Source organism: Vidua macroura, chromosome 5 (assembly GCF_024509145.1).
Source record: "Vidua macroura isolate BioBank_ID:100142 chromosome 5, ASM2450914v1, whole genome shotgun sequence".
NCBI classification, from domain to species: domain Eukaryota; kingdom Metazoa; phylum Chordata; class Aves; order Passeriformes; family Viduidae; genus Vidua; species Vidua macroura.
The window spans coordinates 27,095,569-27,111,074 of NC_071575.1; the positions used below are offsets into that span (position 1 = coordinate 27,095,569).

Sequence of the window (15,506 nt, forward strand, 5' to 3'; positions counted from 1 at the left end):
TAATCAATTTATTTACTTTTTTTCCCCTTTTTTCTCTTTTTCTTGTAGTTAGTGGTTTTTTTTTTTTTTTTTTTTTTTTTTTTTTTTTTTTTTGAGAGCAGAGGGTAGGAGGTTGTTTATTTGTTTTGCATTTGGAAAGGAAGTGGCAGAATACCAAGGTTATTTTCATACCAGCTTTTCATCTTCCTTGCCAGCTGTTTCTTAAACCCAAGTACAACCATTTAATTCCTCATTACAAAGAAAGTGTTTGGATTAAACAGCCCTAAATTCTTCAGTTCTCAAGAGGAAATTCTTATATGTTAGGTACCAATTGTGATAACAATGATGTCTAATGCGATCCATTTATGTAGCATTCAGCTGTTACAAAAACTTCATCAGTTGTTGTTCTTATCTAACCCTGACAAAGAGATAAAGTAGCAATTTTTAACCACAAAATTTTATCAAAGTGAGGGAATCAGGGAAATTCCTACCTCTTATTACCTGGTGATTAATGGTCCACGAGTACGATGAATTACCCTCTCTTCTTAAAATGAAAGAACAGCAATTAAAGGAAAAAAAATCTATTTCTGTGCTAGGCATTACTCTGCCTGTTTACACATACAGAAGTTTCCCTCAGGCAACAAAGGATTATTCTATTTTAATCAAAGAATATATATAACATAACTCCCAGCTTTAAAAGACCCAAAAGACACAGAATAATGAATTCATCTACCATTACAAGTAGATGAATTTTTGAATGCAAAGGGAAAACCTGACTGAATTCCTCATTATGACAAAGGAAACCCTGCAAAATAATTCCAGCTGCTGATAACATATTAAAAAGTGACATTTCTTACTATTAACCTGTCAAAAAATAGATCTAGTATAATTTCAAAGCCTCTGCAAGACAAGCTTTGTATTTGCTCTTAGTTAAATGCTTTACAAAGTTGAATTCCTGACTAGATATTTGCCTTTATCGCTGCTGCACTTGCACTAAATAAAACTTAAAAAGAAACTTGCTACCCTCTCAGTGTGCATCCACAGTGACTCCTTAATGGGGCTGCTGGCAAGAGTGACAAAGCTTTACACTGGAGGTTTTGGCCACAGGCTTTTTTAACAGTGGGACACAGAACCTTTGAAGAAACACTGCAAATCCTCAGAAAATCACTGAGGCGTGACCCACCCATAGGTGCATCCTAGCACATATACCTACTACTACCTGGCAAAGCTTTGAGCATTTCCTTGGGAGAGATTCCAGCTTTTTTATCTGCAGGAAGTTTTCACCAGGCAGGTCAAACTCAAGTAAGCTCTTTCAAATCAGCATTTCCTCACTTTGGTATTTTATCACTAGATAAAAAGGACACAATCTGGTTGAAACCTTTTTTTAAAAGGTAACAGCTTTCTGCCTAGATGGCCATGAAATTATTGATGGGTTTTCCCAGTCACCAGTGCATTTGGAGGTGCACAGAGTGTCATAGCTTCTCTCCAGAGTGAAAAGGTTTGTGTGTGCAGGCAACTCTGCACTGACATGGGCCTCTGCTTCACAGCAAAACTGCAGTGCAATAAAACCAGCATTTTCCAACCCAAAAGGCTGAGAAGCAAGAGACACCTAAGATCTTCTGAAAAAAAAAAATAAAAAGTAATAAAACCCAATTCACAGAGAACATGTTTCATCTATCATTTTGCAGCAGGAAAGCAATAAAAAATAGGTTCAGCATGAACACACACAAGTATTACCAAACACTCAAACTCAAATATAACAAAATCCAACAATTTAAATTAATTAAATTACATCTCACAGATGCACAAAAAAAAATCTTATTCATTAATGTACCAGGTGCTCAGGGAAACAGGCTGATTTGTTGAACACAAAACCCAAATGCAATACACCTTTGTTTGCCTTACCTTAACATGTACTGCCCTCCAATCCCCTAGGCTGTAGCTCAGATTTTTATAAACTTGGCTTATAATTGTTACTGAAAAGCATTTAGTCTCCAATAGAAACTGTGAAGAAATCAGCCTGAAATAGAAACTGGTCTCTGAAAAACTTCTCAGTCGCTATGGGATATTCTTATTTTTTATCCTTCACTTGCCTGTGTTGTTCACTGGTGCAGTATTTTAAAATCCTGCAAAGCCCAACTCTAGCTCCACTTGGACTTCTATGTTTTTCTACTCTTCTACACTGTCTTTTAAATCCAGATCTTTAATCAAAAATGTCTGTTTCTGAGTCATCCTTCTATCAAAAATGCCTAATCCTTGAGGCGTGTGCTTGCCCAGGCGTATTCTGAATTATGCTGTATCACAACTAACATGAACACTGGGAATCACAAGGCCAACTACAGCATAGAGCTGCAGGATAGTAACATGTGATGTCTTCTATTTCTGCCAGCAGTATGATGTATTAACCATCCGCAGTTCAGTATGATAAATTCAGTACCTTGCAGGTTTCAGAATATTATCTTGCTGCAAAGGTTGAAACAAAATAAAGCAATTTACATCATTCCTAGCAACCTGTCACATTACTATAGAACAACTTGGGTTGGAAGGGACCTTAAAGATCTTCCAGTGCCAACCCCCTGCCAAGGGCAGGGACATCTTTCACTAGAATTTAGGAGAGATGCAGTCAAAAGGGCCTTAAGAACTCAAGCGATAGGCAAGTTAGACCACTTCTGTCACACCCACATTACTTCAGGGTAGCACCAAGGATCTCCTTGGCATTACTGTATTTTGCAACCACTTTATAGTAGCTTTCAGGGAAAAAAAAAACAAAACAAAACCAGCCTCCCCCAAAGAAACAAACAAAGAGAAAGTAAGTCATAATATTCCAAACCTGCAACTACTCTAAGTCCCTCAAATGTGAAGAAAAAAAAAAGCAGTAAGGAAATAAAGCATCTGATCCTTTTAAAAAAGTACCAACTACTATAAGATTTAAAAAATATGCCTGCAGTAGAAGGGAGGTAAGATGGAGAAAACCTTTCATTTACTTACTTTCTCCTCAGTCCTTCCTCCTGTGGTTTTAATTTTTCCTTTCCAGTTATAGATGAGAGATAGCCTTAGATGGAGTTTTTTCTAATAGCATCTTCTAAAAGTTCTCTGCCTATTTTCAGGGCATCCATTAAAAAGGGAAAACTGTGCTAGAGGTAAAGCACAGCTTTTGGAATCTGTGCATTCAGGAGGGGCAGGTAAGGATGGGAATAGGAACAGGTGTCACAGGCCAGCTCTGGCACACAGAGAACAAATGCTTTTTGACAGAACGTGATCTTTTGAAACCACTCAGGGAGGTTTGGGTGGTAATTTATAGCACACTTCACTCTGCACATCTCTCTCAACCTCACCTCTTCCAATTAAAAAAAATCCAATCTCAAACTCTGAGATTTGTAAATTGGGAACAAGGGAATTCTTTTTCCCCAAAGCAACTATTTGTTAAGTAACTGGCAGTTAGTTATTTTTTTTTTTTAAGAAAGGTTGGCCAATATATACTCAGCTTTTTATAGTGAGAACACAACCTCAGAAAAACCTCCTTATTAAGTGTACAGGTTATGCAGCCTCATTGCTGTAGGCTGGATCTATTTTATTTCAAGTTTAATATGGCTTTGTAAATACTTAAATGTATAGCTACCTTTAGTAATTTAATTAATTTATAATTTAAGGTCTTGTTCTTATGTTTGAAGCCTCTCACAATAGAAATTTTTGTGTCCTTACTCCATCTGTCTCATCTCTCTAAATGTGCTCTTCTGTGCTTCTGAGAACATTACTGACATTGACTGCAAATTGCCCTAAAAAACCCTTTAAGGTGTATCAAGAACTGAGAGATAATCCTCCCATCAGCTTATATCTTAAATGAACAAAAGAGAAGGAAGGAAGTTAGTAAGTACAGAGAAATTAGTGTGATGTCTTGAGAGGCTAACTAGAACAGAAGCTGGACAGTGTTAAAGCAATAGAGTAGGGATTTATTAAAAGGCCTTCAAAGGATACCCCTTGGGCAGTACAAGAGCCTGGCTGTGGCTACACCCAAGATGGACTCCTGGTCACAAGTTTTGACACTTTTAAAAGTTTTGGTCCGTTTCCATATTGGGGTTAAGTATCCAAATACAGCTTCAGGTTATGAAGTCCCATCCTCCCAGATTGCTCTCCTCAGTTCACTGCTGTTCACACCGTTTGGGCCCAAAGCTGTAATGGTGTCCTTGGTTCTCAGGCTGGAAAAGGATTGTTTTTCTGACTAAATTGTGAAGAGAATTTGCTATCACTCTATATGAAGTTCAGAGCTACACACTAATGCAGTACAGAATCTGGAAAATATGAAAGCTAAAACTTCCTTAAGTTTTATCTGACTATGCATCATGTGCACAGTCACAAAAAAAGAAGAAAAAGAAAAAAAAAAATCTGTTGCTGTTGTATTGATCCCAGTTCTACTGGCAGCTCACCAGTATCTCCAAAACTGTTCCAGATTTATCAACATGTAGATATTGGTAGGAGGTGTAGCACTAACTTTTCATAGCAATTTGTCCAAAGTATAGATGTAAGGTATCCTTCAGCAAAAATGTTCTTGTGTAACAGATATACACAAATACAGGCTAAATTTTTTTTGGCCAAAATATTGTAGAAGATAAATTTCTGCTGCAAAATGTGATATTATTGCTTCATGCAAAAGAGCGATGAAAAAAACCCTTTAAAAGTAGTGTTGCAAGACAAAGCCCACCAAAATATTTATAAGTAACAAGAATAAACTTTGGGAAAGACTTCTGGAATGTAAAACCAAAATTTTTTTGCCATAGATCTAGTTTGGTGGCTGCACTAAGTTGGCAATAACCATCCAACCAACAAGGTATTTTGTGACAATCAAACAGATCTGTTGGTTTTCCACTGAAAATAATACAAGAATAAATAAAAAGAATATTAAAAGAAAAAAATAGGTGGCTGGACATGATCACAAGATGTTGCTAGTCAAATAAAAGGCTACAAATCTCAATTAAGAGTGCATTTCAAAAGGAAAGAGGTAGCATAATTTAACTTCCATGAATTTACATACTTTTCAAGACTTCCAACCTCCAAATACTTTTCAGACAAAAGAAGTAAAACATTAATCCAAACATGATATTTTTTAGTTGAACAAACTGAATGTTCTTCCAAATGTAATGAGAAATTACTTTCATTTAGAGGAAAAATAATAAGAAATAAATACAAATAAATGTTTCAGATTTGAATTGTTTAATATATGCATCAAAATTGAGCTCAGTGGCCAAGAAACTATTTTTGAGACTGAGTCTTGGACCCTTCAAATTTATGTTCAGCTTGAGACAACTGAAATAAATTTTCCTTTAATAAATTTTGATAAACGGATTGAAACATGCAGTCTGTCGTGGCTTTGGCACACTGTCCTGCCTCTTAACTTGAATGGCCACGAGATGAACCTGCATGCATGAAAGCCTCTATTCTTAGTTTTGAAATGTTGCAAAATGATGTTGTAAACAAGAACTGACTGAAAAGCACAAAAGAATCCTGTGTTCTGTGGCAGCCTGCAGTGCACCCAACCCAGAGACATTTGGGACGTGGGAGAATGTAGAGGTGCACTCAGGTGCTCTCCAAACACCACCTGAAGAGTGAAGACAAAAGAGACGCCAGGATTTCTATTTAAAAGAAGGCTCTCCAAAACAATATTCGGTCACAATAGCAAGCAATGGTATTTGAATGCAACACTTCCAAGTTTAAAATTAGAAAACACTGTTTTGACTGCTAAGGTGGGGAGAGAGGAGCCCTGATCTTAGGAAATAATGTTCAATTACTTCCCAAGCAGACAAAAATTGCATGCATTTGAAGACTCTGAAGGCACTGCATGAAACCAAGTGCTTTTCCAAAACTCATCTAGGAAGTTTATGGCATAGCTTTGAGTTGAAAGCTGTTCCCAGATGTCAGATCATGAGTAAATCATAAATATTTTGAGGAGAGCTCTGAAAGTATAGTTTTCTCTAAACTGAGAGAAACAATCAAGTGGTACAATTGAAAAAATTCTTTTCTTGGGCCAATGTCCTTTCAGAAGGGAGCTGGGAAACTATTCTCTTTTAAAAGATCAGCCATAGATGAATATTAGAGACTCTTTACCTGCATAGATGAATTTGGTTTGCCAGTCACTGAGGAATGTGAGTGGAAGAAATCTGCATTTTGAACTGAGAATATTCTCCTATAGAGAAGCTGCCCATTACAAAAAGCTTCAAAGTCACATCAAAAACATTCACAAAACAAAGAGTCAGTAATTTGAATATGAGAACTGAAGCCCACACACATCAGTTGCCACTGGCCATTACACCATTTGAACTGCTTTGGCATTTATAGTGAACACACACTTGTTCTCTCCAATATTTGACTGAAAGGTTGTGCATACAGAAAGAGAAGTTCTGTAAACTTTTCAAAGTTTAGCAGAGAAAACCAGGAAAATTTAATTTATTTTGAAACATTTTTTGATATTTATAGTTCTTCTACTTTGACACATCTTCCTGTACTTTTCTTTTTAAGTGTCTATTTTAAAATAAATCATATCAAACACTTCAGGCAATTAGATTCAAATCTCTTCTGACAAGCAAAGTTAAAAAAGGAACTTCTGACAAAGTCACTGTAAAGATGTCACAAGAATAATGAATAAACATTCCTATACAATTTTATTAATACTTCAGCTGCGATTTCTGTTAATAACTGTTTTCAATTTCTTTGATGAAGGAGAAAGCAATTTGCTTCAGTCTTCACAGGTAATAGGAGGAACATTCCTCTTTCTACAGATTGTCTCTTAGAATTTAACAGAAGACCTTCAACCTTAACCATTTAAGCAGGAAAAGCAGACTACAAGACCACAAAAATTATCAAAACCCCCTTTAAATGGATGTACTTTAAAACCCCCCAAAAAAACCACAAAGGACATTATATATTTAGTTTTCAAAGCAGCTTCCATTCCACGTTTCTTATAAGCAGCTAAACAGTTTAATCACTGTACATGTGATCTGGAATTTAGATGCCTTCCAGGCAAATAAAAAGTTGTAGCCTGAGGTTAATAAAACAGAGGAGCAGAAAGAGAAACAAAACTCCGAATTCTCATATCGCACAATTCAAGTTTATTCCATTCATTCTTGCAACACAAACTTAAACATACAGTATCATTTAGCATTCTGATGTCTGTGAACCATGATAATGATGAACCCAACTGTGTCAAACAGTTAACAATGGTGAAAAGAGAAAGTCAAATATCAAAATGCACAGAGCACTATTTTTTCTTCTGTCACTGCGTAGAAAGATGATTGTTTATCCATTTACAAAATATAATTAAGACAAGTTCGTTTTGAAATTTTGCATGCAACACTGCAATTGCTTGACCTAGGACACTCTATTCTTACCAGCCTCTTCTACAAATAATCAATGTTATGTTCAGTTCCATTTAACTATTGTACTCCTTTTCTCATTTGCTCCCTGTAAGAAAAAGGGAGCAGAGGGTACAAAATGCAAAATATACTTAAGTTTATAACTTATTCAGCACAAATTTCAAAAGAAAAGGTTTAAGAACAGAGTGGATTTCCAAGTATATGCAATTCCAGTCTGACCAAGTATTTAAATTCTGTTTATAGAATGAAAAATAATTTACAGTTTGGTATTTTTATCTAGTTAGGACCTACTCAAAGATAGAGGAAGCCACTCATTATTTTTTCCACAAAATAGCTAGCAAGAAAGAAACGAATAAGCCCAGTCTCCAGACAATTACAAATGTATAAGCTTTTAATTTTTTTTTCTTTCAAATCCTGGGCAACATGATTATACACCTGTTATGTAGTGCAAAAAGCAGAAAAGTATTTCTTCTTTATAAGCCAAACATTAAATGCCATCTTTTTAACTATCTCAGAAGGCAGCTTGGGTATGTATTACAGCCAAATTAACACTTGACTCACTGAAGTCTGTTTGCTTCTTTTTTCCCCTCCAGGGTGAAGTAAGAAAAAATAAGGTGTCCCCATAATTGTAGAAAAAGGGAGGCAAAATTGCCTCAGTGAATTTCCAGAAGAGTTAGTACAAAGATGATGTTTCTTTGCTCACTTAAATGAGAGTTAAAGGGAAGGGCAGAAAAGAATACAGAAAAGAAAAAAAAAAAAACCCAACAAAAATACAAAACCACTATGGCCAGACAACTTGACACTAATCAACACAAAAAACTTGAATAATCAAGTTCTTCACGTAAAAACAGATTGCAGTTTTCTAGACTAGTATCTGAACAGCTAAGTATTTAATAGCATAATATGGAGGCAAATTGATGCCAAAGATTGTTACTTTCATAGCTAAATAAAGAGTTAAACCTATAGTTTGTGTTCACACTATTACAATGACATGACAATCCAGCACTGATCAGAGATAAGATTAAAGAGTCCTCTTATAAATAGTTATTAAAAGCACTGTTCAACAAAAATTCTTTTTCTTTTATCAGCAGTTCACCAATTGATTTATCACTGATTTCCAACCCTTCTGTTCTTCCTTGCCACCCATCTCCAAGAAATAGAGTAATTGCACTGTACAGTTTATGGCCATAGAGTTGATTGTTTTCTCCATTGCTTTTCTTATGGTATGTGTAGATGTAAATCAGTTCCTACTCTCGTTTTACACTCGCAATGCAATGCTTTTCATATCTGAGACAAAGCAATCCTAATATGAAACATTATTCAAGTAAAACTAAGTCTCCATTAAATATGAGTGGTAGTCATCAGTCTACTTCTATATATCCTCTCAGTTTCAACAGTGATATCAAAATAATATCAGCTACTTTTGTTTAAGAATTCAGCATGAGACATTATATACATTTGTTTTTCTGTATTGTGTTTGTTACCAGGAAGTTTGAAATCTGTATTCCAAAAGAGAGGAAGATGTATAGTTTGTGGTATAGAACCTGCTACTCAGTTTTAGGTGAACCAGGAGTCTAATGAAAATTTTCAGGACGAAAGCCAGCAGCTCAGATATTCCTGAGACCACAAGATGTGATGGGAGTGCCTACATCATTAGATACCTTCCCATGAATGACCAAGACTGTCATACTTACTGGTATAGTAAATCTTATCTAAAAGTCAATGGTTAATGTGGTATGGTCACACTGGGAACTTCTAGAACAAGCCTCATGCCTTAATGGAATTTAAAGAGGTTCATCCATTCGACAATGAAACACTGATCTGAAGATATGCACAATTAAAAAAATTCTGTAGTAGTTAGAGCAAGTTAAGACTTCTGCTTGTACATCTTCCTGCTTCTACATCTGAACTTAGAAAGGTTCTATGTTTACCAGAAAAGTTTAGCAACAATATTCACCTGATATGAATGTCTAAATAACTACTGCTCATTTTCCGCATTTGCCTTGATTATCCTGGTGTACCTAACAGCCTGGAGCTTTCACATGCGTCTAGGAATTTTATGCTTATGTGATGAGTAAAGAAATTTCATCTTACATTCCTTTTGGAAAAAAAAACTACAGTGAAATTTTGACCTCTCTCTCAAAAGTAGTTACTTAAAATGTCTGTCCTGGACTAGAACAAATATGGGATAGAAAGACTTAAAATTCAAGCATCCAAAAGTACCCTGGCAGATATTATGGAGTGTAACACCATCATGCCTCAACTGGTCTTTTGTGGTTTGCTCAAGAGTCAGAAAACATTAGTGTGACATCCAATTAGTCAATATAAAGAACAGCTCCAATAACTAGTATCAAAAGTCCTCAAAACTGCAACAGAAGCTTTAGGAAGAAGAAGAATAAAGCTACCCACTGAGAGAGAAGAGCAACCCAGCCACCTACATGATTACTACACTTCAGATTATGGCAGACACTAAGAGCACAGGACTATTGTCTCCTTCACAATTAGTTTCAGGTACATAGCACAGTACTTCCATCTAAAGGAAATACTTCCATCCATCTAAAAAAATCTTAGTACTAATCTAGGAGGCTTACCAGCCAAATATTCAGCATGGTCTGTCTTCCTTCTTCCATTTTCACTAGAAATGGGAAGAGATTGTGCACTGAAAAGATGTCCTAGAGGGACACTGTTCATAATGGTTTTCCACCCTCTCCAACCAGATTATCTTTGATAAGATAAGCTCCTAACTAGTCTGACTCATAAAGAATTTCCCTCCCCCCAAAGTATTTAGCTGAAGAAGCTGGAAGATGCAAAGAGTGACAGACAGGCAGCAGTGTGAGGCCACAGGAGAGACATTTAAGATATCAGTCCATCCGTCACTGAAGAAGAGCCTTGATTGCCTGGTTGTCAGTGGCTTCAAAGGCAGTTAGTCCATCTGGGCCTTTCACAGTCTTATCAGCACCCTGGAAACACAATGAGAAGGACTGTCAGTTCATAAAGCCAGGCTGCATCAGTATAAAGTGTGTCAAAAGATACATAACTTCTATTATGTTGAATATGAATAATTATACTGATTACATACAGAGTTTTACTGCAGTGCCTTGTTTTCATTCAGAAACCAACTAGACAAGATTTATGTACAGAACTTTTCAGCATGCAGCTAATCTGAGTTTGCAACTCTGCCATTTAAAAGTAAGGAAAAAAGCCACAATTTTTGTTACACAGAAAGTTACAAGTCCAACAAATTATCAGTTAGATGTATTTTTTGTTTCCAGCAATTAATACTCTTACAAAAGCAAAAATTCAGTGTTACACACTTCTACAAAATCTATGGTGCAAGAAGCTCTCACGTGCACAGGTAATACCTGTAAGAGCTGATTTACTAACAAATCATACTATATTCGTTCTATATCATAAAATGGCCACACTCATCAAGGATTGTGCTTCTCTTCCATTCTGAAAAAAAAAAAAGTCCCCGTTGGTACATCAGAAGAACACCACAAAATTGTTGCAAGTCCAAAACTGCTCAGGTTTGTTTTGAAACAGAACAGGGAGGCAACAGGAAAATGAAGGATAATGCACCAAGTGGATAAATTGGAGGATAACGCACCAACTGGATAAATCAAAGAATTAGAATAAACTGCTGCAAGTAAGTACAAGCACAGTGCCAGATTTATGGGAGGAGAACAAAAGAATGGCAACAGAGTTATTAATTAGTCATGTTTGCTTTGAGCACTGTGTAATCACATTCATGAAAGGGAAAACACAGACGAAACTGTAAAAAGGGTAGCTAAATAAGGGGACAAAAGTTATTAGAGATCACAGGACTGATTTCAGAACAACTCTGAAAGATGATATGTAAATCTCGCTTGAAAATGAGAGGAAAAACACTTTGGGTATAAACATATTTTGTCAAAAGTGTGTACAGCAGAGGGTTGTCTTCAGTTTATACAAAAGCTCTCCACAGAGTAGGTACAAATCCCTTCTCAATTACAAGGAAGATTGTTAGTTACTATTAAAGACACGGAATAGTTTAAGAATATAATGGACCTAGAATTTCCATAGCCTCTTTACTGATTAAATACACAAAGCCCCACTGAACTTCCATACATAATACCATGTCCGTTCTCAAGACAACTCTCAGTCCCCGAAACTTTTCTAACAGTCTAATAAACTGGATTTGATACCACTGTGATGTGCTACTACTTTTCACAATGTAGGATATTTCCCTCTCTGAAACTTGTACACTCTTTACTTGCATGTACTCAACCTGTAATTTGAAAAAGATGGTTTTGCATAGGTTTTCATGGCAGCACTGCCAGTCTTGTGGTCCACTGGCCAAACTGATCCTGTTGGAGTTGCTCATCTTCCTTGTGGCCCCTAGACACTCTCACTGCAAGAGATGCATTAAGTTCACTCCAGTGACAGGAGCAATTTTTAGTATTTCCTCTCTCCTATCACTGTGTAACATCCTTGGCCCAAACAGTACAAGGATGTTACAGTTCTTTGGGATATGAACATGAGCTGAATTGGCCTGCTCCCAACAAGTGACAATCTGGTTACTGCAAACACACACTTGGGTTGAAACCATGGGAACATGGCTTGTAAGACATTTATTTTTCCCCTAAGAAAACCCCCGAGAGATTTAGCAGGTATTCAACACTTATAATCTTAGTTGTCCAGGGAAAAGAAAGGCAAGTAAGAGTACAAATAGCTTCTACTGCAGGTGTTGATTATTTCTACTGCTTAAGTAGCACTCAGACTAGAATCTATGTGGAAATCAAGAAGGCTTCAAAGCTGTTCCTTGATGTTAAGCTCAGAAAATCTTGATTTGAAGAAAAATGGAACTATGCAGTAACTGACCTGACAGAATTTAAAGAACTTTAATTCATAAAACTCTCCACCAATGTACCAGCATTTAGGGTACCAAAGATAACAGTTAACTGAGGTAACTTTGAAGTATAAAGACAGGTTTTAATCTTAACATAGGACTGCTCTCCCCGCTCAGAAAAATTATTGACATTCAAGACCTGGGTTTCTAAAACAGCTTTACTGAATGTAGGATAAGAGGGTCATGACTACCTAAGGAGGACACCGTTTATTAAACTCAGTACTAATAAATTTAGAAAATTGGCCATTAGCTAGACAGAAAGACTCCTGCCTACATTCAATAAAAAGAGAAAGAAACAATAAAGGTCAGGTCAAGAGGATTTAAATTTGCAGACATACAACTGCAACTGTACAAACTGTACAAATTTGCAACTGTACAACTGCCTGGAAGCAACTTTAATAAAAAACTCATAGAAGTACAATGATTTCATAGTATTCTCTACTTCCCCAAAGAAAAAAGTTACTAATATTTGCATTATGTTCTACTCCGAAAATACACATACACAAGTAAACATAAACCCTCTCTCCTGGGCAGGGTAATAACAAACAAGAATGTTTGCCCACTTAAGTCACCAGGCAAAGCACAAATGTTAAACAGGCTCTGAGAACCACACACGAGCTACTTGGCTCCAGCTGCAGCTCTGGAAAAAACCCAAAGCAAAAAACACAGAACCCATGATGAGAGCTGCGCTCCCACCAAACTGTGAAACCAGAACTGGGGGCACTTAACAAAGCTGGGAGAAGACTGGTTTACACAGCAAGCAGGAAACTGCTAAAAAGAGTTGCCAGATGACACAACAGAGGCAGATGTCTTCTTGTTCAAAAAGTACATGGATGAATTCATGGCAAACAGATCTGCCAACACTTCTGAACAGGGGACAGATGTATGCACCTCTGAAATCCCCTGTACAGCAACCATGAATGAGGAGAATGGGTGAGCAGATGTGGTCATACTCACAGATCTTCCTTTTGCCACTGTCAGAGAAGAAAATAGGGGCTAAACTGCCCAACTTAACAGGATATTTCTTGTAAAACAAAAGTAGAACTATTTTGGAAGTTGAACAAATGGATGAAGTTTGTTGCATCCTATGCAACAACCCTCATTCTCCATTTGAAGCTTTCAAAACTGTTGATTGTCTATTTTAACATACTGGTTTCTCTGACACTAAAAAACCGTAACTTTTTACATTACAGATCAAACACCAGATTATTAAAGAAAAACATGGATCAATGTCTGAAGCATTTCTTGAAATACTGCTCCTTCTCCTCCCTCTCAACAGCTTGAGAGTCTCATGTAAAAGGTTTCAAACACCTCCACAGTCCATCCACCACAAAAAGCAATGGAAAATGTTGGCTTAGTAACTGGGAAGAACATTAAACAGTCAGGAATTTTTAGCTCTTTCAGTAAGGGTTGACTCCTGATTCCCAGGTATCTGCTACCAAAGAACACATGACTAAGGTACAAACCAGGTGTGATATGCTTAAAGTAATGTTTAAACAAGGGTCATAAAATAACTGTTAGAAGTCAGAACAGCCTCCACATATAAGCCTTGCCTCAAACAGACAGAGCTGATAAGCCAACTTTCAGTTTGTAAATATTTCATCAGCTAGCCCACGTAAATGAAAGCAATCAACATTTAACTCTGCACGAAGAAATCCGAAAGTAATTTATTATTTGAGCAACTTATCTAGGATGGAAAACCCACCAAACGAGAAATGGAAATAAATCAACATGGGATAAAGGATACCTTACTTTTTGATGATCCTAAATGAAGGATCAATCCTCACAATAATTTTAAGCAAGTTGGATACACCATTTGAATCCTAAATTAAGTCACTGCATTTATTCACAAAAAAGCATAAGTAGTATCAGACAAGATGAAAGAAGTTAAGTGAAATTCATGCAGCATTAAGGCAGTTAAGGAAAACTTTACCCTGGAAGTGGCAAGTGGCAAATGAAAGTATTACATGGCATGAATTCCTTTGGCCAAATGACTTAAGTGTAATCAAGAAGGAGTGCATGTGAATGGAGAAAAAATTTTGCTTGAATTAACTACTGGTTTTGTAAAATCGATCACTTTTGTAATATAAACTGAAGTGCAAACACAGACAGATTAAGCTTATTCTCCTCAGGACAAAATTTACAAGCTGTAGGACAGAGAAAGCTTGGCTTCCTACTTTTATTTCCCCTCCCTCTGCCAACCCAGATGGGTTCTCAGTCATCTGGCAAAAGTTGAGGGAACCCACACCTCTGAGCAACTTCACAGCAGAGATTGCATCACATGAAGCACTTAAACAGCTGCCAAAGCCAAATCCACTGAAGGAATGCATTTTTTCCCCCCTTACTGATATGCAGCTCTGCCCTCTATCTGGAGTCCACAATACTCTTATGGTCACTGATACTTTTGCTACACAACAGAAGTCCTTCAACTTTGTCCTTCAGCTATCTTTCACCTTGGTCAGAGTACCCTCTCTGTTTTAGCAACACAAATGGTATTTGTTTGATGTTCTGAACATATCATCTGGAGCATCATAATCTTATTGCAAGGAAAAAAAAATTACAGTATATGCTTTGCTAACAGATAACTTGTTCAAAACATTCGTGTCTCACCTTTGACAGAAGCAATTTCACACAGGAAACGTGGCCCTCATAGACTGCTGATAGGAGTGGTGTGATATTGTGTTTGTCTGGAGCCTGCAAATTGAGATTCAATTACTTGAAGGACAATTTCACACAGCGTTATAAGGTTTCACAGAACTTTTTAATTTTCTTTAATCAATGGTAGAGGAAGAAAAAATTTAAGAGTATTAGCCAGAAATGCATTCCACAGGATTTTTTACCTCTTTTTTAATAAAGAAAAGTTATCACTTAAAAAAGAGGTAATAGCAAGATACATCTTCCACCAGACTTCAAGGGATCCCAAAGCTTTTCCATAATTTTAGGCCAATGGTGCAGTTTCAGCTGACAAATTTTGCCCAATTTAAGAACACTACTCCTAATTCTCCCATTTCAGAGCCAGCATCACTTCAGAAAACAGTTCTGGCTGAAACATTCCTTTGGCTGTCTTCTCTCTAAACTACAATCCTGGAAAGAATAAGAAATGGAGCAACTCAAATGCTATTTTTAACTCTTGCCCAACTAGAAAAATGCCCAAGGAAGAGATAGTCTTTCCAAACATCCAGGAGCAAAATCCAAGCATTTTTGTACAAACTAAAGCTAAGATATCTTACATGTTAACTTTTGGACAAGCATTCTAAGGCACAACATTTGGGGTG

The 15,506-nt window shown here is 36.7% G+C and overlaps 1 protein-coding gene across 1 annotated transcript in view; it reads right to left on the reverse strand.

The window, feature by feature from the left end:
• Nucleotides 1-7,056: 7,056 nt before the first annotated feature.
• MTPN (myotrophin) overlaps nucleotides 7,057-15,506 on the reverse strand; it is a 30,075-nt gene continuing 21,625 nt past the window's right edge. The window contains exons 3-4 of the mRNA XM_053978443.1: nucleotides 14,842-14,925; nucleotides 7,057-10,303 (exon numbers count right to left, since the gene is read on the reverse strand). Coding sequence (XP_053834418.1) covers nucleotides 10,217-10,303; nucleotides 14,842-14,925 — 171 coding nt within the window. The 3' untranslated portion in view covers nucleotides 7,057-10,216. The remainder of the gene's footprint in view (nucleotides 10,304-14,841; nucleotides 14,926-15,506) is intronic.